We start from the raw sequence: 27,833 nt of genomic DNA on the forward strand, positions 1-27,833 counted from the left end.
CAAATAAGACAGAAAGATAGATGGGACTAGGAGACAAGGAAGATTCTGGGAGATGTAGTAGAGAAGAGTCAAGATGTAGGGACTTGAGAGAAGTCCAGACCCTCTCTCTGGTAAGATAAGACCACATGGAAGCTCTTAGATGAATAGAATTGGGTTAATATTTAAGACAGAGCTAACCAATAACAAACACTAGTAACAGGCCAACAACTTTACATCTAATACAGCATCTCTGTGTGTTATTTGGGGCTGATGAGGCTGTGGGACCAGGCTGTTGGGAAAACTGTTTGTAACAAACATGGGAGTGAAGGTTCTGTAGGGGCCGGAAACAGATGTACAGCCCAGCTTTGGAATCATATGTGTTCCATCCAGTGAGGAGCTCCTATAGTTGTGGGTTGAAATGGCTCCCTCCATGGAGTCACTATATTTATCGAACTCACAGATCTCCTTGTCTCTCATCCCCAAGCATCTCATCCACTTATTCTCCAAACACACAAAGTGCTTGGGGACAGAGAACTCTGGAAAACAAGCTGCCCTTGGTGCATTTTGGGACAATTTCAGGTTCTTTGTACCCTATGGAAGTGGTTGAGAAGCCCAAAATCTTGTCCTACTTAGCCAGAAGTCCAAGAGGAGAGTCTTGAGGAGAATAAACAGTCTATGTGCTAAAGGAAGACAGCAGGATCCTGGATAATCCAGAATTAGTATTCAATCCAGATCCTGAGCAAGGAAGCCTGCCAGCAGCTGCAGGGGCCTTTAGCACATAGAGACCATTCAGGACTCCTCCAGTTGGATTTACACTAGGGACTCTATCCTTACTGGATGACTTTGTGATATGAAGGCAAAGTGCAGTAGGTACTGGGGGATGATTGGTCCTGAGCTTGAGCCATAACAGCACATGCAACCCAGGATTGTAGCTGGCCCATTAGTCCAGCACTCTGGAGGTAGCAAAAGAGTACTGAAGTTAAAGGTCATTGTGGGCTACATAGTTAGATGGAGGACAGCCTGGGAAACATGAAACTGTTGACCAGATACAATTCAATATTTTGTTTTGTTTTTGTTTAAGTCAGGGTTTCATTATGTAGCCTGGCCCTCAACTATGGTTCCCCCATAGGCCTCAGGAATGCTGGAATTATAAGTGTATGTCCCCATGCTAGATAAAATCCAATGCTACTAGTGAATGCTGAAACTGTGTTTGAACTGTGATTGTATCTCTTAGTGGCCTTTTCACCTTCAGCAGGCATTGCGGAATATTTAACTAAGCAAAGACGTGTTACATTTGCTTATGCTGCATTTGTTTAACTATGTAAAGATGTGTTGCATTTGCACTAATTAAATAAAAATAACCTGGGCTCAAAGAGGTAGGGTTAGCAACTCGTTGACAGGAAGTAGCAGGAAGGCTCTTGCAGTGGGTGTCTTTAGTTGGGACAGAGTGGAAGGAGAATGACTTCCAGGGATGCCAGCTAAGAAGGAAAGTTAACCAGTTGCTAGCCTAACTCGCTAAGCTTGCAGGTTTTCGCCCTAGCATTTGAAGGTTGAGTTTTACTAGAATGGTAGAGATTTAGCTAAAGCTGCCTTTAGCACCAGCAACAGAGCCATTGTCTGGGGGAACAGAATCCCCATTCCCCTCAGGCTACAGCCATTATTAGTTTAAAACACAGCCTCTGTGAGGAAGGTAAAACATCAAGCAAGTTATTTAACATCTCTGGGTTTTAATTTCTTCATCTACAAAAGGGGAGATATAAGGGTTAAATGAGATGAAGGTTTGAAAGTGCCCGGCACTAAGCAAGTGTCAATAATATCACAACCATTTATTATGGCTTGGATAGAAGTTCCCACCAAAGTCCTATGTGCTGAAGACTTTTCCCAGCGTGGTGGGACTACAAAACTCTAACCCAACTGACAGATTAATTCACTGGTGAGTTCCTAGCTGGATGTGCTTATGAGAAAAAATGGTTAGCTGGAGGAAATAGGCTACCAGAACCAAACGAAAACACTGAGTTCTCTATGGCCACATGCTTCCAGAAATCGCCACAGGGGTAAGCCTTGAGGACTGACCTTGTCCTTGGTCTGACCTTGTCCTTGGTCCTTCCATTTCTGTCCTGCCGCAGCTCCTTTCACCACACTCTGCCTCACTATAACCCCAGAAACAAAGCAACCAGGTGACCACAGACTGACACCTCTGAAATTGCGAAACAAAACAAAATTTTACTCCTTTAAGTTTTTTTTTCCCCCTCAGATAGTTTATCACAGCAGTAAATTGACCAATATACCACTAAGTACTGGAGTATGTAGTGCTGTGATGTGGACATTTGTGGGTCTTTTCTCATTCATACACTGAAGTCCTGACCCCCACCCCCACCCATCTTGATGGTTCTGGGAGGTAAAGCCTTTGAATGGTTTCAAAAGGACAGAGGTCCTGAAGGATTAGTGACCTTATAACAGACATCTAATAAAGTTAGCTAACCCTTTTAACTACTTAGGGCACAGCAGAATTGACCATCTATGAATCACCATATTAATTAAAAAAAAAATCTACGGCTACTGTGATTTGTAGAACTCTCAGCCTTTGGTACTGTTGTAAGAACTTTTGTTACAGCAGCTCAGGCAGACAGGAATGCCCCAGCTAGCAGTGTCAGTCAATGGGGACCCTGAGGGAAGGAGTGAGAATTAAGAGACAAGAGATTGGAGAGATGGAGACAAGACAGTATTCTGGTCAAGTCTCTTTTAATGAATATAATGACAGGGTTTAAGTGAAAGACAAAAAAGTAAAGTTAATGAAGGACAAACCTGGAAACCAATATCTGTTCCTTGGAATTTGCTAGCTTCCTCTCACAAGGCCCTGAGATAACAAAAATTCACACTGCCCCTCTTTTCCTGTGAGTCAGCAGGTGGTAAATAGGGTCCTTAGGAAACAAAGAGATAGCTGCAACTCTGGTTTGCCCAGACAAAATTAATTAGCACACCCTGAGGCCCTAAGGTCTGTTGACCATAATAGCAGACCATCCGGCCTCAAAGGGTCATGTACTCAATGGACAGAGGGTCCCACCCCCTCCCTAAGCTTGTGGGTTGGCCTTTAAAAACACCTGTGCCCAGGGGAGGGGGCTTCTCTCTAGCCTGCGTGCTGGAGGAGCCCGTTTGCGCAAACGTTTCCTGTTCATTAAAGCCTCTTGCCTATTGCAGCAACTGGACTGGGCATTGAGTTCTTGGGGTACCAACCGGAACTGGAAGACTCCTAATTCTGAGGGTCTTACATAAGTAGTGGAGAAATGGGGGAATGGGACAAAGGAAGGATGTGAGGGAGGAAGAATGTCCTTCCAAGAAGAATGCAGGTGTTCTGCTATAAGATAAGTTGCTATGCGATCGATAAGACTGCAGCTGGGACTCTTTCAGGGTCAGGCTGCATCATGTTTAACAAGAGAACAGTCATAGGAGAATGGAAAATTACCAGTATGTTAGTATCTAAGACAGTAGTAAGAAAGATGGTTGTTAAGATGTTAACTTTGCTCTGGGGTTCCCCACACAGGAGCAGACTGCATTCAGGCTCACAAAAGAGAGGACTTGCTGGCATTCTTTTATGAGACCTTACAAAGATAAGAAGTCTTAATCAGGTAAAAAAGAATTGAATTTTATACCTCCTGAACAAAAGGGAAAGGAAATACAATGCAAATGAAACTGTTACTCAAGCTGAACAATGATGTTGTCTGACTCTTGCTCAGGTCTACTTATCTTGAAGTCCCAAAGGCCTGGAGGCACACACCTTTAATCCCCAAATGTGGGAGGCAGAGACAGAAGGGTCAAATTAAGGCCATATTCAGCTCCATCGTGAGTTTGCCATCAGTTTGGGGTACAGAGACTTTGTCTCAACAAACAACAACAAGAAAGTTGTTTTTCTGTAGAAAAAAATCCACATCTGCCAATATTTGTTAGATAGATAACAACTGCAGCTTTGTTCTCTTATGCTTTTATGCCCTGGGTTCCTGCCTCTTTACATCCCAGAAATAAAGAACCCAAAACTTTGAAACCATGGGCCCAGATAACCCTTTGTTTCCTGAGGCTGTCTTTCTGGGAATACATCTAATTGCTTTAATTGACTGTCCCGGTTATCTTAACCCCAGCTGGCTATCTGCTGGTCCCCACCATATCCCTATTCATGCCTAAATAGCCATTGCCCACCATCCGGGACTGACAAGGTTCTATTTGACCTGTGGCTTTCTTTTTCTCTCTTCCCATCTTTCCCTCAGGAGAGAATGAGTAAACTAACTCATTTCAACAACTTCTGCTAGTAAAATGAATCATTACAGAATAACTACAGTCTCGTGTGGCTTATTCAACCTGATTTTGCAACATCCAGGAAGCCGGACTGGACAACACTGACATTTTGTAATATGCTGGCATTGCCCCGTTGAGTTAAAAAGCTATTCCAAACCAACCCAAACCTCATTTGCTTCTACAGACTACATCTGGAGAGAATAGGTTTCATGTCAGAACATATCTTGGAGATTCTGTTTTTTAGCCACTGACCTGCCAGTCATTCCTGGCTCCCCATTTTAGTGCAACATCCAGTCCTAGCAGGCAAAGGCATCTTCTCTCATAGACTTAATCCCAAGTCCTATACCCTTGAAGGACTAGCCTTGATAAATGTTTTAATGCCACAGTGTTTTCAGCAAACTCATCATTTTCCTTTTGTTTCCAATAGATATGAATCTGGGGATCCCAGGCTGGGGTTAATGGGTTATGAGCCTGCATAGGTACCAGGTTTATTTGTGTTTCAGTACCAGCTTTGCTTCTAATTGGCTATACGAACTGGGTTGCCTTGACAACCTTTCTGTATCTATTTTCTCATTGGAGAATAGAGATAGAACATCATCTACATGGGGCCATTGGAGGGTTAAATGAAGCATAGCAAGTCCACTCTCTAGCCATGTTTGTAGGGAGATCATACTGTGCAGATATTTGCTGTTAGCTAGTTAATTGCCACATCCCCCTGAGGATTAGACCCAGATAGAGCACTAGGCCAGTGCTCTACCATTGAACTACAGCCCCAACTTTTGTGTATACTTGTTTGTTTGTTTAGGGGTCAAAAGGGGCTAGAGAGATAATTCAATGGTTAAGACCACCAGCTGCTCTTCCAGAAGATCTGAGTTCAGTTCCTAGCACCCATATGACAGCTTATAATATAACCTTCTGCAACTATAGTTTTAAAGGATCTGATGCTCTGATGCCCTCTTCTAGCCCCCACAAGTACCAGGTACACACAAGGTGCACAGATATACATGCAGGCAAAACACCCAGGAACATAAAGTTAAAGAAAAAAAAAAAAAAAAAAAAAAAAAAAGAAAGAAAGAAAAGAAAAGAAAAAGGAGGGGGGCTAAATATGGAGCTCAGGCTGGACTTGAATTTGAGATCCTCCTGCCTCAGGTTCTCAGGAGGAGGGATTACAGGCATGTGCCACCACAGCTACTTTCCTTTCTCCTCTTTCATTCATATCTCCACCTGTACCTCGCCCCCAAACATGCATTCTGCTAGTTAGAAGCATTAGCCTAGCATGCATAGAGCCCAGGTTTGAGTCCTGGCCTCGCTATGGGGAAAACACTGGGCTTGTTGCTTCATGAGAGGAACAAGGCAAATTGTTACTGTTTTTCTTTCCTGGATTTTTATGTTTTGAAAAGAACGACATCACTATGTGAGGGAGGGGGAAATGAGGATATCTAGAGAAAGATTCTCTTAATTTAGGAGGATTCCAAAGCAAAATAAAGACAAGAGGTAGGTGTGTGTGTGTGTGTGTGTGTGTGTGTGGTGGGAGGGATGTTGGGGGAGGGTCCCCTAGCTTAGGTGATAATAAAAACAAAGATGATAACAAAAATGATAATGGGAAAGCCACTAGGAGGCAGTAGAGAGGGCTGTGGACAGCCTCAGAAATTACCTCCTCTGCCTTAGCTTGGTGTTTGTGTAAACAAAGTAGCAAATGAGCTCTGTATGTACAAAAAAAAAAGTTTGTGGTTTGGGTTTTACATTTTTTGACATTTATTTATTTATTATTGTGTATGTGTTTCGGCTGCATGGATTTTTGTGCACCACTCTCACGCAGGGTGCTCTCAAAGGGCCGGGCATTGGTGGCACATGTCTTTAATCCCAGCACCTGGGAGGCAAGGGCAGGCTGATCTCTGTGAGCTCAAGGCCAGCCTGGTCTACAGAGTGAATTCCAGGACAGGCTCCAAAGCAATACAGAGAGACCCTGTCTCAAAAGACCAAAAAAAAAAAAAAAAAAAAAAAAAAAAATGTAAGAAGAAGGCATCGGATTCTTTGGAACTGGACTGCCATGTGGGTGTTGAGAATCCAACCTGGGGCCTCTGCAAGAGCAGCAAGTGCTCTTAACCTATGGCCATCTCTCCAGGTCCTACACAGGGGTTTGTAATATCTCACTTGGGGACTACTGGCAAGGGAGCAAGGGAAGAGAAAATACTCCACCCCCCCAATGGATCTTGCATTGTTCAGGGCAGTAGACGAATCACAAACATTTATAAATAACACATTTAAATTATTAAGGTATGATGGTACAGCTTGCAGAAATCTTTAGGTAACAATACAGAAACCCAATTGGAAAATGCCTTGGTCCTGAATTTATCACAAACCAAACAAGTCCTAGGGCTACTTGCATTCTTTTTAGGCTCTTGAAATAGTTAAACAATTAAAATTATAAAACACATATTTCAATTTAAAGAGAGAGAGAGAGAGAGAGAGAGTGTGTGTGTGTGTGTGTGTGTGCTCACACTGCAAGATGGATTGACAGTGCCATTGGAAGCTAGTCGGGGTTATTTAAAAGAGTGCTGTATTGCTGGGTGTAACTTGGTGGTTGAATGCTTGTCTAGCCCATGCGAGGTCTTGGGTGTACAATAAATGTTTAAAGGTATACAATGACTATGTGATGGACCTCATGAGTATGACACAATCTTCTAAAGTTAAGGTGGCACCATGCAAGGCACAAGAATCTTGAGCCCCAGGAAAGCTTGGGCTATCCAGCAAGTTCCAGACCAGTCTAGGCTACCAGTCCATCCCTCAAACCAAAAAGTAATGTTAAAACAGCGATTGAAAGTGTTCTCTTCCTCTCCCACTCCTGCTCCGGCCCTGAAGTCTCAGAGAATTCTTCACTTCTGAGTTCTGAATTGAACAAGCAGCAGTGATTAGTCATCCCTCAGTGTCCTTGTTCTTCTCGGGTGAAACATTCTGACATTAATGTACAGAAAGGCCATCAGGAGACCCTGTCTCCTTTTCCGAGTATCAGCCTCTCCATCCCAGGGGTGCTGACCTCACCCAGGACCTTTCCCAGGGCTATTTGCCTGTACTGACAAGCCAGGGCCTCACTCTGGAGGTGAGGGTGGCCTTTCACCTGCAAGTGAGATGATTCTATGGCAATTAAAATAATAGCTCCATATGTCTCATAGACCAAAAATGAGGAAGTCCCAAAGGGCACTGAGAAGCTGATCAGAACTGGGTCCAATTTTCTTGAAAGTCATTGCCACGTAGTAGAGAAGATGGAACTGAACAGGAGGGCATTCAGGCCAGGTTGTGCCAGGCAACAGGGTAAGATGGAAATTACCGTGGGGATTATAGCATGTTATGTTGGGAACATGCATTGTTTTTAAAAGCTGTTTTTATTTTCTGTAATTAGGACATTCTTGTTCTGTCACTGCATTTGGCACATTTTTAAATCCTGGTCTGGTCAGCTGTGCTGAAAGCAAGCAGAAAGGAGTTTTTTTTTTTTTTTTTTTGTTCAGCTTGGGCCAGAGATTTAAAGGGAAAACAGACACAGAAATAGCAGAAGAGTTTCATTGGGATAGGTAAACTGAGGACAAATGGAGTGGAAGCCAGTGTGCCGATACTGAGCTATGTTCTCACATCTGGCTGGCTCTCTCTCTCCACCTTCATAGTCTATTACTATCACAGGGATTCAAACAAAGACAGGAAGGGTGGCCCTCAAGTGCCTGACATTATGGTGCACATCTGTGATCCTAACACTGGGGAAACTGAGGCAAGAAGATCTTGAGTCTTGAGACAAGCTTGGGCTACACAATGAGATCATCTCAAACAACAAACAAATGAAACAAAATGGACCTTAATGTGCTAGGCATGGTGGTTCATGCCTGTAATCCCAGTACCCAAGAGACTAAGATGGGGTGGAGTGGATGGGGTAGGGTAGCTGCAGGGAATTCAAAGCCACCAAATGACATGCCAACATGGATGGGGGAAATCTCACAAGCTCCTACCCTAAGATGAAGATCTAGAGGCAATTAATGAGTGATGAGAGGGAGAATCAGTCTTCCACAGGGAGGAAGCCACTGATTGGTTATCCAGTACCAGGTGATCAGCCCTAATATGTGCAACACTAAATGAGCTCAGCGGGTTGTATTAATACATTATTCCCATATATACAATAGTAATCAAAAGAGCCACGATGGGTGAGAGGACAGGAGGGGTGGGGGAGGAGAGTAAGAGGATTGATGTAATATAGCATTCATGTGATACTGAAGAAGGCACTGTCCTAGAATTAGGGATCAGGGCTGGAATGGCTGGTAGTTGTCTATGGACTTTGTCCTCCAGAATAAAACATCCAATAGAATCTGATTTAGAAGTCGGGTGGGGATAGCAGTCCTTTGAACATGAACCTGGGAGGGATATGCCCTGAAGGCTACTTAGAAAAGCCTACTTTTTCTTAGGTAGGGAAAGGAAAGACTCAAGAGTTTGCAGTAAAATCCCAACCCATGTCTGAGAGGGGGGGGCAGTGAGGATCAGGGGCCTAGCTTGTCCCCCTAAACAAACTGGGGCACAGAGCAGAGCAGTTGGTGGGTAGAGGCATGAGGTTCCGAAGTTAAAAGTCGCCCTTCTACATATCGAGTTCCAGGCAATCCACGTGACTGTTTTAAAAGTTTAGACTTTTAAATTGGAAGCAGCTGCTCCCAGATGCAGTCATTTCTACTATGTCCTATTGGTGTAACAAACCACTGTGTCTACCACAAATCAAAAGAAGGAAGAGTCGGCCCCTCTCAATAGAAGTGGTAAAGAAAGTTCCACCATTCTCATGCCATCACTCCACTTCACCAACTCCTCAGAAAAGCCTCTTGAACCTGTCTCCCAACTCTCAGCAGTCACAGAATAAAAACAGTGAGGGCTTTGGAAGCCAACAAGTGGTTGGACCTGCACAGTGATTCTGTGTTGCCTAGAATCCTTAACAGATTGGGTCTAGGGCTTTTGCAGATGCCCAGCTCCCTTAATAGACAATGACATAGTAGGGATAGGTGGCATAATTACAGTAGGTAGAGTGTTTGCCTAGCATGCAAGAAGTCCTGGGTTTGATCCCTAGCATGTCAAAAACTGGAAATAGTGAATACCTGTGCACATAAGTGGTTTACAAGTAGAGACAAGAAGATTAGTTCACCATCCTATAGCAAGACTGAGGCCAGGCTGGGATACACGAAACCCTTTAAAATGAAAAAAATAAAATAGTCAAAAGAAACAAAAACAGCATAGTTAAAACTAAAAGAATAAAAGAGAAACTGCAAGGTATGTGCATAGAACCTACACACATCTTTCCTTCTGCCTCAATTTTTAGACCACTTCCAATCCTTAATGCAAAGCAATGCTGTAGAAATAGTTACACTGTTGTTTAGGGAATTGTGACAAGAAAAGAAATCTGTGCAGGTGCGAAGGTCCTGAGTGTGACTCATTGCCTAGTCCATCAGCAACAGTGTAGCTTTCATTTGATGCTTTCCATCCTGGTTGGTTGAATCCTTAATGATAAAGAGAACAGACTGCCCAGAAGAAGGAGAAGGAGGAGAAGGAGAAGGAGAAGAAGAAGAAGAGGAGGAGGAAGAGAAGAAGAAAAGACTTCACAGATCTTCCCTACAGATGGCATTAGTGACTGATGGCTGTCTCAGCGGCTGGGCACTACTGAAATCTATCCCCTGATATTTAGCCTGCTTCTCAAGGTTGCTCCCAGATAGCTGACTAAACACAGCAGGGACATTTTAGGCAGGTCTGTGTCTGTAGTGTGTCAGAATTTTGGGACATGCCAATTTGGCTCAAGGACCACCCTCCTCTAGTACAGTGCCAACTTCTTTCTGCCCAGCCTTCTGTGCCTCTTCTCATCCATCACTGAAAGATCACACCCTCATCCCAGTTCCGGTTCTCCTTATAAACCTGTACAGCACTTCTCTCTGGCATGGACTCTGGAGAACTGAGATAGCTAACCGCTTTATAATAGGGCTGCTGTGGGGATTAAGTGTGTGTGTGTGTGTGTGTGTGTGTGTGTGTGTGTGTGTGTGTGTGTGTACTACTAAAGGCACGGAACTAACTCTCATTCAACTAACATTTACTGAGCTCTGGTCGGGGTACCTAGGCATAATGGAAACCAAAGCAGATAATAAACATCCGTCGAACTTGTTTCTCTGCTAACACCCTTTATTAGGACACACAGAGCCTTTCAAACCTGATTCGGAGGGCTTGGCACCACCTACTCTACACACATGAGCCTAGTCAACAGGAAAGCCCTTCTTGCCTTCCAGGGTTTTGCTTTCACTCCTACTGCCTTTGCCCTCGGTCGGGTAACACCTTCTCCTTTCTTGGGGGCACACTCTTATATATTCTTGGAGACCCGGTTCAACCAAACGAGGGCAAATGTCGCTGCTGGCACAGATTAGCATGCATCTTGCGAAAGCATTTGTTACACTGCGCTAAAATCTTCCAACGAACCCCGGAGCTCCCCTGGAGCAAGCTCCATCGGAGTTCCCCAAGCTTGGTCCACAGTAGGCCCGCAGCATGGATCCGCCCCATAAAGAAAGCAGATAAGCGAACCGGGAAGGGCGAGTCAGTTCCCGGGACGACCGCGCCGCCTGCAGGGAGAGGTTGCAGGCGCGGCGCGGGCCGAATCGCTGGAGTCGCTGCAGGGCACATGACTGGTGGCCTCCGCCTAGCCCCGCCCGCTTCCCCAGAACAGTCTCCCGCTGCCGCCGCTGCCTCTGCTGCGGGTGGCAGGCGAGCCCCACCAGCCCGCGCCACCGCTCTGCGCGCCCCCTGCACCTCCTCGGCGGCTTCAGCTCAAGAAAGCGAAACCCAAGCGGCCCCGGCAGCCGCGATCGCGCCAGCCCGGTGCTCCGAGGACCGTGTTCGCCCCGCGCTCGCCCCGCGCGGACTGCAGAGCTGTGCCCACCGCGCGGGCGGCGGCTGAACCGGCACCGGGAGGGCACGGGAGCCGCAGGGCCCAGGGACTTAGGGCGGCTGCTGCGCGGCCTTGACGGCGGCTCTTCCCCGCTTGCAGTTAGGTCGCGGGCCGGACCTGTGAGCCGCGCGCAGTATGGGCAGATGTTGCTTCTACACGGCGGGGACACTGTCCCTGCTGCTGCTGGTGGCTAGTGTCACGCTGCTGGTGGCTCGAGTCTTCCAGAAGGCGGTGGATCAGACGATCGAGAAGGTGAGGCAGGCTAGGTGTGTGTGTGTGTGTGCGTGTGTGTGCGTGTGTGTGTGTGTGTGCGTGTGTGTGCGCGCTCGCGTGTCTTTCCGGGCCATCCTCCCATCTTCCTACTGCGGACTCTTGTGTGGGGAGAGTCTTCCTGGCGCTGACCCTGCAGAACATAGCCCTTGTTTGGCCCTGTGTCCTGGGCTTGGCAGCATAGGGAGGCTTGAAGTGACTGTTCCCTTTAAATGACCTGTAAGTTTTCAGATCTTGGCTTTTAAGAAAGCCTTGCATTTACGTTCTGTCGTTAGCGTATCTCCCCAACACTCGACGCGCCCAGTCTATGTTGAACCCTCGCACTTCACGAAGAAATAGAAATGCATAAAAGCACCGCACAAGAGGCAGGTTTTGTTGGCTGCACGCCCGGCCTTTGAAGTGGAGTGGGGCTGAGGATGAGAAATGGGTGAGAGGTCTATTGTGTTCTTGACTTCCTGGGCAGGGTAGGGCAAAGCAATTGGCAAACCGGCTAGGCGTTTTGAGTGGGTGACATTTTATCCATCGCAGTCAGTGCTTAGTGGCTTTGTGTCTCGAAGACAGCCTTGTTGCCTTCTCTGTGTTTAATCCGTGCTCTTCTCAGACATTACTTGGGGGAGGGGCGTGCCTTTAGGCCCCTTAAAGGATCTGGATTTGTTTCTCAGAGTAGAGGATTGGGACTACAAAGCTGGTCATATGGAAGACGCCCTCCTGGGCCTGCCCGAGTCATTCCTTTCTTATACCCTTTCACTCACATCCACCAAGCCCAGTGGAAAAAGGAACAGGAGAGAGTCACTAGGATCACTCTCTCCTTTAAAAATGAATAGTCACACAAATAAATCACTGGAATAGTGTTCTCATTAGCATACTTATGCATAATGTTCCGCTGATGGGTATTGCTGTCACCCAGTTACAAGCTCAGGCTTGTTCTGCTGGAAACCCGCACACTCCAGTTATTCCAAATGGCCGTAGGTGAAGTCCCTAAACAGAGATTTCCACCAGTAACCAGTTACTTGGAATTTTTTAATAAAAATATCAAGGCAAAGCTTCCCACGAGGTGGTGTTGCCAAGAGAAGACCAGGCCCACTGCTTAAGCTTCTCAAAGATGGTTGTTTGTCCGAGGGAGCCTGTGTGTTTAAGGACAAAAGAAACTCTTTCTCTGTGCCCCACATCCAAATTCATGGCTAGTCTTAGACTCTTGCTTTGGTGGCTTGAGCTATGGGATACATCAATCAGGATATTTAAAAAAAATTTTTTTTTGGGGGGGAGAGTCTGGTAGGATAAGTGGTTCTATCAGCACCCCAGCTGTAACCATTTTTGATTCTTTTGAATTTGGTTTCATCCACCAAGGGGCATGTGGGAGGCAGCGTCACAGGACCTGAGTTGGCCACAAGTGAGAAGCGACCTGACTGATAAGTTACAGTAGAGGAGACTTTCAGAGCGACTGACTGACAGTGGCTACAGAGCGGTGAGCCTGTGGTGTCAGGCAGGGAAGGAAATGGGTTAGTTTCAGCAGATGGTTTGGGTGATGTGTTAAGTCAACTAGAGGTCACACGTGCCTAGGCTGGAACTTGAGCACACAGTCCGGTCTCAGATTCCCAGGTGCTGGGATCACAAGTGTGTACCACCACACCTGGCTCTGCTCATCTTTATTTTTTCTTTTGAGGGGAGGGGTGGGTCTCATGTAGCCCAGGCTGGTCTCAAACTCACTACAGAGCTGAGAATGACCTTTGAACTCCTGACCCTCCGGCCTTCATATCCTGGGTGCTGGGGACGGGTGTGCTTTGCCACACCCGGTTTATTCAATGCTATGATCAAACCAGGCTTTCTTGCATGATAGACAAATACTCTTCACCTCCAGCCTGTAATATTTGTATTCATGTTTCCTTGTCTGTAGGTACTGACAATAATGACTAAAGTACAAATTTCCAAGAAAAAAGCATGCCCCTCCCATATAGCTGGTGTTTAATGAAACGATAGCAATTGTGTTTTTATTAGAAGCCACACAGGGAAACTATATGAGATTAGGAAGTGGACACCCTGTATTCAAATGCTCAATATGTTGCTCTCCACTTTTAACCTTGGGCAAGTCACTTAACTTCTCTAAGCCTCAATTTCATCTCTTGTGCAAGTGCAGGTAGGAGGTGTGAGCCATCCTGGGCACCCAGCTGGGTTTCCATGAAGCTCATGAAGTATGAGCTTGGGTCCTTTGCTTGCACAGATACTTCCAAAGCCCTCTACTTGATTTTGTGTCCAATGTTTTTTCTTTCCTAGGAATGGCCCTTCAAACTGCAGTAGCTTCAGAACTCATAAAACCTGGATCTTGTAGGCTAAGCATAGAGCACTTAGACATCTCTCAAGGACTGGGTGATCAATATGTGGCTGCCATCATTGTTTCCAATAGTATTTCTATGGGGTGATTGATTCATAAGTTGGCTTTAAGGTAGTTGTAATATAATCCACTCAGGTATACCAATTATTATTGTTTTTTTTTTTTTGAAATGGTCTGTGCCCCAACTTCTGTAACATGAAAGAGGAATGAAGAAAAGGTAGAAATTCAAATGCACCAGTTCAGTCAATTGTAGGAAGTTTAGGAAGATAATTGTTATACAAATTGATCTCAGAGATATGGAATTGACTTAGTAAGATAATTGACTTAGAAAGATGGCCACACAAGCACAGGGACCCATGTTTAGGTCTCCTGCACCCACATAAAAGGCTGGATAGGGTAGCATGCACCTGTAACCCCAGTATTCTGGAGGCAGAGAGACAGAAGGATCTCTGGGACTTTTGGCCAACAAGTTTGGCCAATTGGTGAGTTATAGATTCAGTGAGAGCCCTGTCTCAAACAAACAAACAGATAAAAAGACCTGTTGAAGAAGACATTGATCTCTGTCATGTGCACATGTAGTCACATAATATAGCCCCATACACCCACATATACACAAAAGCAACAAGAAAGAAAAGAATTTATCTTGAACGATCACTGTCCTTGAGTTCTAGATTGACACAGCAGACTGAAGTGAGACTTTTATTTTGGCTAGTAAATAGAGCGGGTAGAGTAGTTATTGGAACTAAATATCCCAGTTGTCTGCTGCTTGGCATGAGCAAAATTTAAACAGAAGTGTTGGTTGGGAGTAATCGAGTTTATCCAAAGCCAGCCTTGAAGAAATTAGTAGGATCAGCTTCTCAGGGGTCTGTCTTGGGGGCTTTTATGGGAGATGGAAGGATGGAAAGGACGAAGGACGGTGAGGCTGCAGCTGAGCAAGGGGCTTTGAAGGTAGGGCCTGTGTTTATCCAGAACTTCACCATAGATCTTGAATTTTGTGTTCGTGTGTGTGTGTGTGTGTGTGTGTGTGTGTGTGTGTGTGTGAGAGAGAGAGAGAGAGAGAGAGAGAGAGAGAGAGAGAGAGAGAGAGAGAGAGAAAGGTGTGGGGGGTATCTCACTATGTAACCTTGGATAGCCTGTGTCTTAGTTAGGCTTTCTCTTGCTGTGAAGAGACACCATGGTCATAGCAACTCTTATAGGAAAAGATTTAATTGGGTCTGGCTTACAGTTTCAGGGGTTTAGTTCATTATTGCCATGGCAGTGTGCTAGCAGACATGATGCTGCCGAAGGAGCTGTGAGTTCTACATCTTGATCCACTGGCAGCAGGGAGAGACTGTCCCACTGGGTGTGACTTGAGCATACATGAGACCCCAAAGCCCTCTTCCACAGTTGACACACTTCCTCCAACGGGGTCACACCTCCTAATAGTGCCACTCCGTATGGCCAAGCATTCAACACGTGAGTCTGTGGCAGGGTGTGGGGGTGTGGGGGGTGGGGACACATACCTCTTCACACCACCTCAGCACACCAGGAAGCTGCCTTTCTCCATGCTCTCTGTTCCAGTTTCTGCTCCAGGTTCCTGCCTTGGGTTCTTCCCCCAACTTCCCTGAATGATGGACTGTGATGTGAAAATTTAAGCCAAACAAATCCATTCCTTTTGGTCAGTGTCTTAGCACAACAATAGAAAAGTAACTAGAACAAAGAATTCCTTCAGCCTAAGGATTTCAGAGGGCCGAAAGGGCAAAAGTCAGGGCAGTTTCAAAGGAGTGACTGTTAGGGAACCCAGGCATGCTGGGCCCCAATAATGACTGTCTTATCCTGGGAAATCTGCAGTCACCGGTTCAGTTCTCATTTGTAGATGACAGTTAGAAGCATCTAGCTCCTCATCAGCCTGCATACCCTTCCTGGGGGTGCTAAGGCATCAACAAGACCTTTGGCAAGCATTTGAGGCTTTCTGAAGACAGATCTGCGGAGACCTGCAGACTGTTTTCCTTTAGAATCAGGTGCTGTGGTTGCACAGTCAAAACTGCACTTAGGAGGTGGAAGCAGGAAGATCAGAGTTCAAGGTTATCCTTAGCCATATAGGGAGTTCAAACCTAGCCAGAACTAAATGAGACCCTGTCTCAAAAAATAAACACAAGCAAACTACTTTTTTCTCAGAGTCTGGATGTGACTTGACATTGGACTTAATCCATAACCCAGTCCATCACTTTGGTACCTAACATATGGCTTTTTTTTGTTTTTGTTTTGTTTTGTTTTTGTTTTTCTCTGTGTAACAGTCCTGTCTGTCCTGGAACTCACTCTATAGACCAGGCTGGTCTTGAACTCAGTCCATGAGCCTCTGCCTCCCAAGTGCTGGGATTAAAGGCATGTGCCACCACTACCCAGCGTTGATACCTAACATAATTCCTGCTACATTATAGGTACATGATTTAATTTTCTTCCTTGCTGGGGTCCTGGAACACACTGAACAAACTATCACTGGGCTACACCTCCAGCAATTAATATAATCTCCTAGGACCTTTTCTTGCATATTGACCTCATTCCATAGTTACCTCCATTTAAAGAACATGGTGCTGGTGCTATGCCTCAGTAGTAGAGTGCTTGATTGGCATGGTGAAGGTCCTAGGTTCAATCCCCAGATCATGCTAAGAGCTACAAGTATAACAGTAAATAAGACACAGTTTTTGTCCAAAATTGAGAAGACTTACACTCTTAGTCTAAGCTTTTTGTTTCGTTTTTATTAAAACAAAAACCTTTAAGATCACTTTGTCTAGAGCCCAGGGGAAAGGTAGGAGTATCAGCTTAGTCTCCTGGCAGCGACTGTTTTCCCAACTTCAGGGTGACCACATTCCATTTTTCTTGGTTTGCCCAGCCTCATTTGCTGGGTACTTGCTGCTCTGGTATAAGGATTAGCAGCCTCCCAAACACTGCAAATTGAATAATGAATGCCATGGCTACCTCTCACCTGACCCCGTGCTACCCTGTCTGCCACGTCTTGCAGGGGGGAAAGGGCACACTTTAAGGAGCTGAGACCCTTTCAAGCAAGAGGACTTTTTTATTTCTTTTCTTTTCTTTTCTTTTCTTTCTATGAAGCTGCAAGGGGAAGCTCTTTGAAACTTAGGTTAGAAATGGCCCTGTCAGGTCCCCTGAGAATATGATAGAAACTGGGAAGGCAGCAGGAATCCATCTTCCTTGCTTACTCATCCTGCCCAGGCTGTTTACTGACCTGGCTGGGGCTTCCCCCACCTCTGTGCTTTCCAGCTGCTGCACCTCCCAGGGGCATGCTCATTTCTCAGTTCCTTCTTTTGCAAGTTCGTAACAGTGGTGCGATTGGATATCTGCCCAGGGAGGACTCTTAACTCCAAAGTATCATTCTTTTCTCTTCCAAACATGATGTTGTCATAGCTTCAACCTCTTCAATCCGTGTCTTCCACAAGTCAACTCATAATTGCTAGTTATGATAGTGGAAAGATGGTGTTGTTCCTAGACTCTAGGGGGCTACAGAGTTTCTTCCGGACGAGTAGAGGAAGCCAAACCTTGCCCAGACTTGCTGAGGCAGGCTCATTGGGAACAGTACCAGGTTAAGGAGCTATGGTAGTGATGGTTTTAGCCCATCTTCATTCCTTGATATGGGAATTCTGGCCAAGGACATTGCTACTAATAGTGATACTACCTGGCCATTTACATGAAATGAAACAGGTGTAAGAAGGGTCTTAGCTGCGGGAGTCACTTTGCTTTACTGTTCAATAAAGTGCAAAGTTTCGTTCTGTCAGGCCACAGCTAAGAGGCCATCTGGTCTGTCAGACATTCACTGACTTCGTGAAGAGTCAGCAGGTGGGAATAAGCTCATTAATGGAAACAAGGGGTGTTGGCCAAGTGAGGAGACATTTATGACCCATATCATCAAATGGATTACACACACACTCACAGTAGGAAGAAAGAGGCTGTTTTTAGCCAATTCTAGCAACCATCAGGAGCAACTGGAGGAAAACAAAAGCTGTCTTAGAGTCTAACTCTCACTTTCTCATTGTTTGCGGCAGGATCTCATGTAGACCAGGCTGGCCTTCAACTCACTGTATAGTTGAGGACAACCTCAAACCCTCCCTGATCTTCCTGTCTTCTTATCTCAACTGCCACGCCCTGCAGTTTGCTTTCTCTTTTTCAAAGTACTTTCAGTATGCACTTGTTAAAGGAATGTGACCCACTTGCAAAGCAGAGTGCTGAGAGCTATGCTTGTCAACAGTAAGCAATCTATGCATGTAAACAGTAAGCAAGCTATGTATGTAAACAGTAAACAAGCTATGCATGAAACAGTAAATGAAACAGTAAATGCCACTAGAAAATTGTCTTCCAATTCAAGCTTCTGGTCCCTTTATACTCTTAAAATAATTAAGGACTCCAGAGAACTTGTATACTTTTGTTTCTGTGGGTCGTACGAACTGATGCTTATAGCAGTAGAATTAAAACTAAAGTTGCTGAGATGGCTCAGTGGGTAAAATACTTGCTATGCAGAGAGACCTGAATTCGAATCCCCAAACTCATATAAATATGGTAGTGTACTCCTATAATCCCGATGTTCCTACAGCAAAATAAGTGTGTGTGTGTGGGGGGGACCTGAGAGTCCATGGAGATTTGAAATCCAGATAGCCTGGCACATGCAGCACAGTGATAAACAACAAAGAGACCCAGTCTCAAAGTAGGTAGAAGGCAAGGCCTGACACTTAAGGTTGTCCTCTGAACACACACACACACACACACACACACACACACACACACACACTCATACTATGGCATGTATTTGTCCATACACACACACACACACAGTGTGTGTGATTGTGTGTGTGTATATGTGTGTGTATACATATATGCATATATTACATATATGAAAAAATTGAAAGTTTAAAAATTTGAGAAACTTTTAAAATACAAGAATAGACCAGAAAAACAAGATGTCAGGGGCTTGGGTTTAGCTTAGTGGTAGGGCACTCCTGGGGCCCTGGATTTAATCCCTAGCACAAAAGAGAAAAGAAAGAGGAAGAAGGAAAGAAAAGGGGAGGGAGGGAAAAGAAGAAAGGCAGGAATGAACAATATGCTTAATAAAGTTCTTGGATGGATGGTTAGATAAAAATTCTGTCTTTGGAAGGCTTCTGTTTGCTTCTTGTTGTGTGGTTTTATGTTCGCTCCCACCCTGCAGTCTGTAGGGCGGTGGCCATATATTTACACCTGAATGGTTTCTCTCTTTAAAATATGGACATTTGGGCTGGAGAGATGGCTCCAAGGGTAAAGGTGTTTGTTGTGTAAGCTTGACTTGAATTTAAGCCCCAGAACAATAGAAGGATGGGAGTCGAGAACCAGCTCCTCAAAGTTGTCCTTTGATCTCCACCTGTACATCAGAGCATGTGCCCTCCACATGTTACATCAGAGCATGTGCCCCCTGTATCTTCATACACACCCAACATAAACAAAGTAAAAATGGAAACTTTATCTAGTGATGTGCTTTTCCGTCCCTTCTGACACACCAGTGCGAGCGAGCCCCAGCAAGCCCTGTGTGGCATCAGACCAGCACCAGCCCTGCTATCTTAGACCACTTAGCTGCTTCTTACCCCATCATAGACTGGTGGTTTCTGAACAACAGACGTACATTTCTCATAGTTCTGGTGTTGGGAGAGTCAACACACTGACAGACTTAGCACCTGGTAAAGAATTATAAGGGTGCAAGGGCTTATTTGGGGGTTGTAGTTTGAGGGTTCAGCCTCTAGGGGCAGGGAGGGCAAGGTGGCAAGGACAGCTCTGAGCTCTGAGCTCTGAGTGTGATCGCTGCCCATGCTGCAGTCACAGACAGGAAGTAGAGACATGAACGCTACCACACATCTCACATTCCCCTTTTCTCCAACCTGGACTCCAGCCCCAGGATGGTGCCACCACATTCAGTGTGGGCCTCCCCTTCTCTCTAGAACTGACCTCACAGACACACCTTGCGGTGCATTTCCCCACGACTTAAAGTCACTCCAGCTGATAGTGAAGATTAGTCATCACAGGCATTAATCCTATTCGTGAAGACTCTGCTCTGTGGCAGTCGATGCAAAACCTCACTTCCTGACACTGTCTCCTTGGGGCTGAGGATTTCAACAGAGAGTTTGAAGAGACAGGGCATTCCGCTCATAACACCTGCTGTTCTCACCTCTCTTGGCTCCCAGCGCCTAGCCAATGCCAACCAGGCTTGCTCTCTTGTCTTTCTTAGAGAACCCTAGCGAAACAAATGGGAGATGGCTTGGGAGACTTAGATGTTTAACGAATGTGGGCTTGGGCTTGGGCTTGTTTTTACTGTTCTGGTTTGACAGCTGCAGACCCACAGCCCACTTCTCACTACCCTCCCCCATTGCTCCTTCTGCACTTTTCCAGAGACAACGAATGCTAATGTCATCAGTCACCTCAAGTCCTTGGTTTTAAGATGCATTTTTAAAAATCGACAATTCATATATTTATTTATGATATACAATGATTTTTTAAAATGTGTATACAACATGGGATGGGTAAATGAAGCTATTTAACACATGTATCACCTCGCTTACTTAATTGCAGGGGGTAGATTAGAACAGTTTAAAAACCTACTCAGCTATTTTCAGGTAGAGCGTACCTACAGTGTGTTGGCGTTAACTGCAGTCACTCTGTTGGACAATAGGTCTCTTGAACTTATTTGTCATATCTGATTGAAACTTGTGTTTTGACACCATTTCTCCCCCACCCCGAAAGCCCCATTGAAAGGGACACTGTATGTCTGATAATTACCGGAAATGGGAGAGGAGACAGGGAGAAATAAGCAAGTGAGGATCACATCACATGGCTCATACATAAGATACAATCATAGCCAAACAGGTTTGAAATAATGAGGTAAGCTGCTCAGGTTACACACAGAGCAGTGTTCCCATGGCTGTATTTCTTATTTAGCTCCATCTTAAAATCATTTTTTCTCACCCACTCTCTGGCTCACTGCATACCCTCCCTACACACATGTATGTTCCCAACTTTGACTGTGAGAACAATGGAGACGCCATGGTCTGAATGCGCATGTCTCTTCCAGAGTTCTGTGCTGAAACCCTCACTAGGGTTTGTTTACTTCTGGCGGCTACCCTTCCCAGTGCGGACCTGTTGTTCTTAACCTTGGTTGCAGTTTCTGATCACCCTTGACCTTTTGGAAATATTTCAAGGAGTGTTTCCTAGCAGGAGTTTGCTTCAGGGTAAAACTATTCTACCATGATAGCATCTGTGTAATTTATAGACGGGGCAACAGTTTGCCAGTGAGCAAGCATTTGAAACTGAGCTGTCAGCTTTCATTAGCTAAAATTACAACAGTTACAGTCGCACCAGAATGAGTTAAATGATGGCACAAAAATGGTGAATGCCAGAATATTTGTTTCCAATTTAAAGTTGGGAATCAAGAGGAAAACATTATGGCAGTTTTTTTTTTTTTTTTTTTATCTTTTTGTGGAAGTACTGAAAATTATTTACATTGCAGGAGTCTGTCTTGGGTTTGCTTATCTTAAGGGGGCAATTTTTCCAAACAAAACCAGCTAGTATTTTGGCATTTGGTGAGTTTACGAATCTAGAATCCAAAGAAAGCCACACACACTTTTTGGCCAGGTTTTCAAAGTTGGTTGCATTAAATGTGGGCGAATGGCAATATCGATGCTTGAGTTGTGTTTAATTATTAAGGAGCCTTCTGTTGAACTTGCAGTCACTGGTCACGCTCTTCAGCCCATACTTCCTTAAACACTTCCTTAAAAGTATTTCTGATTCCCGTCAAATCTGACGCAGTTCCCCAAGTGCTTATTTTTATCATTTAGTAGTGGCTTGCCCTGGGACAGCTGGTTCAAGAATTCTTCTGTCATTTCTTTCCCAAAGGTCACTGTTTCACAGTGTTCAGTAGGGAAGCTAATCCTGCCACAGCTGACGTACATCAGGCTTGGCTTGGTCAGGGCTTTTTGTCCCTAAGTTCAGGACTGGGTCACTGTTCTCCTTCCTCTGGTCAGCTTCCCGTGGATCCAAGATTCTGTGAATTCTGTCAACTTATTGGCAACTTTGTAAGACAAAACAAAAGCTTACTTTTCTTGTAATCTAAGATGTTATTTTCCCACTATTAACTAAACAAAATTGCCAACATCTTTAGGCTAGTATTGGAGGAATACCCTCAATGAAGATGCTTCTGGAAGCAACTGACAGCCTGAATTCATGAAAATCTTGATCAAATAACTCCAAAGCTGGCAGCCAATTTGGAGACATTAATAGGGTTGGTGAGGTGGCTCTGGGAGTAAAGGTACCTGCCTCACAAGCCTGCCTGCGTTTGATTCTGGAAGCTATGTAAAGGTGGATGGGGAGAAATGCCTGCACAACGTTGTCCTCTGACCTCCATGTGTTCACTGTGACACGTGCAACCTCCTCCCAACCATGCACAAACACACACTATAATAATGAATGAATTAAAAAGTCGTTAGTCAATAACTTAGGCAAAGATGTTTTAGAATATTCCATGCAGGACAGAAAGGAATACAAGCCCAAAAGAGAATGACTAGAAAGGCCGATTGGCCACTATATCACAGATAAGTACACAGATAAATATCTCTTCTAAAACTCAATGAGGATGGTTTACAGTTTTTTCCCAAAATGCATATATGTATGTATAGATTTTAAAATATCAGAAGGAGGGACTAGAGAGATGCCTCAGTAGGTAGGAGTAAAGGCTGCTCTTCCAGGACCTGGGTTCTGTTCCCAGCACCCAAACAGCAGCTCACAGCCACCTGTAACTCAAGTTCCAGGGGATTCAATGCATTCTTCTGGCTCTGCAAGCTCCAATCACTGTTATGGTGCAGGTGTATACATGCAGGCAAAGCATGAATACACATAAAACAATTTTTAAAAAGATAATATTTTTAAGAAGAAACGCTAATAGTTGGAGAGTGGACTCTAAGGGTGTGTTATATATTTTTTCCCCTGATTTTCTTATTTATTTATCTGTCTGTGTGTGCATATACATTCGGGCATGGGCATTTGTGTGCCATGTGCCGTGTTACTCTTGTGTAGCTCAGAGGAGAATTCTTCAGGAGTTGGTCCTCTCCTTGAACATTGTTTTCAGGTCGTGTCTGTCTTCTTCCTGCTCCTGTTCTGATGCATCCAACTTTATCTGTGATCCCCGGGGTTTGAGCTCAGGCCATCAGGCTGGGCATTGCAGCCCTTCACTAAGCTAGCTTCTTGGGCCTTGCTATGTTGCCAAGACTGGTCTTAAACTCCTGGTCCTCCTGCCTCTGCCTCCCAAGTGCTGAGATCATAGATATGGGCCACTGTGACTAATGACTTCCTGTTACTTTTATTTATTTATTTTTATCAAAATTTTATTATAAAGGCTTTGCAAATGAAAACTTTTTTCATGGCAGCAGGGTGTCCTGCTGCTCACACGATTCCTCCCTGCACATTTGTAGTTGTTTTTTTTTAATTTGCTGTGTCAAATGTCTCTTCTAAATCTGATGTGACCAAACACACTTTTATGGATTGGACATTTTATCTTTGGTAAGAGCGAGTCTTGCTTACAATTCTCTGTGACTTTTGTGTCCTTAAACTAAGTTTCATCTTGAGAACATGGCTTCTTCCTGTTGGGGTCAGGAAGGACTTCACTTTGTAGCTTTGATGAACCAAAAAGTAAATTTTCCTGTCTTAATTGTTAGTTTAGCTTTTGTTCTTAATTCACCACTTAACACGGGGATTCATCCCAATATTTCTTTTAATGATAGTCTACAGTATTGTGCTTTGAAAAAAAACTACCCCGTCCTACCTGGCTAATATTAACAAGCACTCTAACATCATTTGTAAAACTGATTTGGGACCTTTTGCTGGTTTTGAATTCAGCCTGACTAAGATAGCTCTGCTAATTGACAGTTTTATCAGGTGCTGTGATGGGCCACAGTTGTCTCCACATGTGGCGTTATGTGTAGAATGGCACCCGGCAGCTGTGACAGCGATACTGGTTCCTTGTATCTGGCAGAATGAATGTGCTGGGCATTCTCTGGATTTGAGGTTATTCGTTTGTTTGTCAACACTGCTTTTGCAGAGCAAGCTCTTGGCATTGCAGTGTCAATGCCTTGTGTATCTGGTGCAAAACTAGAAGGCTTGATCAGTGGGGACACGCAAGGTCCCCTTGCTTTCTCTGGATACATTAGTGTAGTGGAGTTGAGGAGCTCTAGGGGCTCTGAGCTCCAGTTTTTCTCTTTCTCACTCCCATGCATGGGGCTCAGCATGACTTCCCACAGCAACCAGACTTTCCTCAAGAGCTCAGGGTGATTGACTGCCTGGGAAACTCAGAGTCCAGCGTATTATGCTTTCTCTGTTGTTTTTATGGTTCTCTCTAGGGTAGGGTTGCTAGATACAAAATATGATGCCCAGTTTAGTTTACATTCCAGATAGACAAAATAATGACTTCAGTATATATTTATGTGATGATACCATTCACTTCCAGGTATCAGTTTTTATTCCCTGGCCATATTGTTCTGAAAACACATTATTATTATTATAAGTATTTTAGTATAAGTTGCAGCCATCACAACACTTTGTCCCTAGATTCTCCAGTACACCTCTGTTAAAACTAAATCATTTGCTGAGCTGGAAGAATGGCTCAGTGGTTAAGAGCACTGGCTGCTCTTCCAGAGGACCTGGGTTTGATTCCTAGCATCCGTGTGATGACTCACAACCATCTGTAACTCCAGTCCCACTGAATCCAATGTCCTTGTCTGGCCTTCTTAGGTACCAGGCATGCGTGTAGTATAACAGATACACATGTAGGCAAAACAGTACTGATACAATTTTTAAGAATTAAAAAAATATTTAAAAGATCAAATTATTTTCTATGAAGCTTGTGTAGTATCTGGAACATAATTATACTTAAGAAATTGCTTCCATGAAGCCCAGTTGCATTTGCTGAATCCGGTTATTCCAGCACACTGTGAGGTAGGCAAACGTTGTCTTTGTCGCATTGCAGCCCAGGGCTTGTCCAGGCTTGATGTAACGTACTGGCTTTGTAGCTTGGAAACATCGGTGCTACTGTTCCCTTGTTTTCATTTTTCTTTGTGGTGCTTGACTCTGACACAAATGGGAAAACTGGACATTCTTATCTTGCAGGACTTACACTAAGTCTCAGAAGCAATGAGGCCCTAACAGCCCCAGACTCTGGCAGGGACACAGTAGTAGGCAGCTGGCAGTGGTGGCAATGGTGGCTGTCCTGCAAGCTGAACTCAGGAAAGGATAAAAATAAAGACAAAACTGTTTTAGAAATGTCAGCAGCTGCATTTACAACTTCCCTCTGCTCTCTCATTCCCCCTTGGTCTCTCACACACAGATACACACACACACACACACACACACACACACACACACACACATACACATACACAAGATAAAGACACACATACACAGACACACACACATACACACAGACATAGACACACACAAATACACAGACACACACACATACACACAGATACAGACACAGACAGATACAGACACACACACACACACACACACACACACACACAAGGCCCAGGGTCTCTTCTGGGATTTACAGAGGGCTCCTTGACAAGTATGCAGCCCTGTGAGACAGAGGAAAGGCACATGAACAGTGCAGAGAATGGGGAAAGATTTAAATGCAACAAAAGGAGGTAGGGCCATGTGTTTGGGTGGCATTGGTTCATCTCTGTTTTAGCCAGGAGAACACTCGGGTATACCGGAGTCTGCTACCATCTGTGACCCAGGAAAGCTGGCCAGGACTGTTTCAGTAGTTTTCATTGGCCTTGTTTAAGGAGACAAGACTTCTAAATGTTTATTTTTATCCTGTACATCAGAGATTTATAGATGCTCAAGTAAGCTGGCTTCCCCCCTTTCTGGAAGAAGTTCTTCCCCCTTTCTTTCTGGAATCCCCCACTTTCCTTTGTACCTTGGGTTCCCTGAGCTGCATAAAACTAAGCAGGATAAACCCAGCTGCTTACCCATCTGTTTGGCTTGCACTTGCTGTGTCTCTGGGGTCTGTAATTTGTAGATGATTTTCTTAACAGATAAATGAGATAGATCCCGGGTCCTTTCTCCCTCACATTCTCCTCACACCTTGGTGCTGGGCCATAGCTGGCCTCCACCTAAGACCCTCTGCTCACCAGTTCTGCCACCCCTAGGCACCCCACTTTTCCCAACAACGTGTTTTCTAGCATTGTCTACTCCTCCTAGGAAAGCAAACTCTCTGCCTAAACCTCGAGAATCTGCAAGCATCACTACTAGCTTTTGCCATTTGCAATAGTCCTTACAATAATGATTTCATTACTGTCCTGACCCGAGTCAGATTTGTATTGTCCATCCCCTCCCGCCAACCCATCTGCATCCTTTGCTGGGAATTGAACTTAAGGCTTTCCACATGCTAGGCAAGGCAAAAGCCGCCATTGGGCTATATCCCCAGCCCCAGATTTATGTTTATGTTTTGTTTTGTAGGTTTATGTAGTTTATGTTTATGAGTATTTTGCCTGCATATGGATGTGTACCATGTGTGCATGCCTGGTGCCCACAGAGGCCAGAAGATCTCATAGTACTGGAGTTACAGACAGTTGTAAGCTTCCATGTGAATGCTGGGAACCGAACCCAGATCCTTTGGAAGAGCAACAGTGCACTTAACCACTGAGCCATATTTCTGGCTCCTCTGCCTCTTTCTGTTTGACCCTCTTGACCACTGTGCAATTCTGCCTGTGCAGGACTGACATGTGGGATTTCTGTAGTGCATTTCTGTACTGTTTGTGTTTTGTTTTGCTTTTCTCTTTGAGATAGGCTTTCACTCTGTAGCCAGGCCAGCGTCAAACTTGAGACAATCTTCCTGTCCCACCCACCCCAGTACTTGGCTTATAGGCGTGGGCCACAACACACAGACACAGCACTTTCTGTTTTTGTTTTTAAAATAAGATTAACTAATCTATTTTTATTTTGTGTGTGGGGTGTGTGTGCCTGCATGGGCACTGGTGTGTGTGTGTGTGTGTGTGTGTGTGTGCGCGTGCACATGCCTGTGTGCTCACCTGCAGGAGCTACAGTAGGACAAAGACCAGGTGTCCTGTTTTTCATTCCCTGCTCTATTTCCATGGGACGGTCTCTCACTGAGCTTGAAGTTCACCATTTCATGTAGGCTGGGCCATCCAGCGCCTAGGATCGGAATGCCAGTACTGGGTGACAGGCTCATGCACCCATGCCTATGTTTTTGTTTGTTTGTTTCCAGTGTGGGACCTGGGATTAGAAGTCAGGTCCTCATGCTTTCACAACAAGCCCTCTTAGTCACTGAGCTGCCTCGGCACACTCCCTTCCTCCATTCTTGGAAAAGGAAGCTGAGCCTGGTACTGCATTGCTGAGGTCAGCTGGCTCCTACTCAGAGGCAGCCCTTCCAAGCCTCTGCTCACACTGGGCTCTGTGTGGAAAAGAAGGCCTGGTTAACCCTCACACTGAGTTTACCTTGCAGCCTTGGACTTGAACTTGTCCCTCTGACCTTCAGGATACAGCAAGCGTTTAGTAGATTCAACTTCTTTGCTAAACAAGCAGAAGAGATTATACAGTACAGTACAGTGCATACAGTACAGGGATAAACGCAGTGCAGGATGCTTGCTATGGTCACAGCTAGTGGCTGGCTGTGTCACAGGTGGGGTTCTCTTTGATATCTGCTTCCCCCAAGGTCTTTCTGTGCCTGGACAGAGGGTAGCACCCCACCTTTTCTTCCCATGTCCAAAGCAAAGGCAGTAGAAGCTAGTCTAAAATTTTTCTAGTATTATATGGGATCAACATTTCTCTATGAAGTTTGTTGTCCTAGGAGTCATAGGAAGTGTGAAAGGACAAACCAAGCTACTATTTTTTGGAGAACGAGCGGGATACTCCATTTGAGAAGCCAGCAGGTAACCCAGTTGGTTACATACTAAAGAGCTGCATTTTCAGTTTTGGTTGCTGATTTTATCTGCTTCTTATTGGTTC

General features: G+C 44.9%; 1 protein-coding gene across 4 annotated transcripts in view; it reads left to right on the forward strand.

Annotated features, from left to right (window-relative positions):
- The first annotated feature begins 11,139 nt into the window (after positions 1–11,139).
- The window catches only part of Scarb2 (scavenger receptor class B member 2), a 193,022-nt gene continuing 176,328 nt past the window's right edge, over positions 11,140–27,833 (forward strand). For 3 of the 4 annotated variants that reach the window (XM_051198212.1, XM_051198213.1, XM_051198211.1), the window contains exon 1: positions 11,140–11,461. In XM_051198212.1, coding sequence (XP_051054169.1) covers positions 11,345–11,461 — 117 coding nt within the window. In that variant the 5' untranslated portion in view covers positions 11,140–11,344. Of the gene's footprint in view, positions 11,462–11,677; positions 11,699–27,833 lie in introns of those variants that run through there. The other variant, XM_051198214.1, reaches the window with a different exon arrangement.

The sequence above is a fragment of the Phodopus roborovskii genome, unplaced genomic scaffold (assembly GCF_943737965.1).
Source record: "Phodopus roborovskii unplaced genomic scaffold, PHOROB, whole genome shotgun sequence".
In the NCBI taxonomy this organism is placed as follows: domain Eukaryota; kingdom Metazoa; phylum Chordata; class Mammalia; order Rodentia; family Cricetidae; genus Phodopus; species Phodopus roborovskii.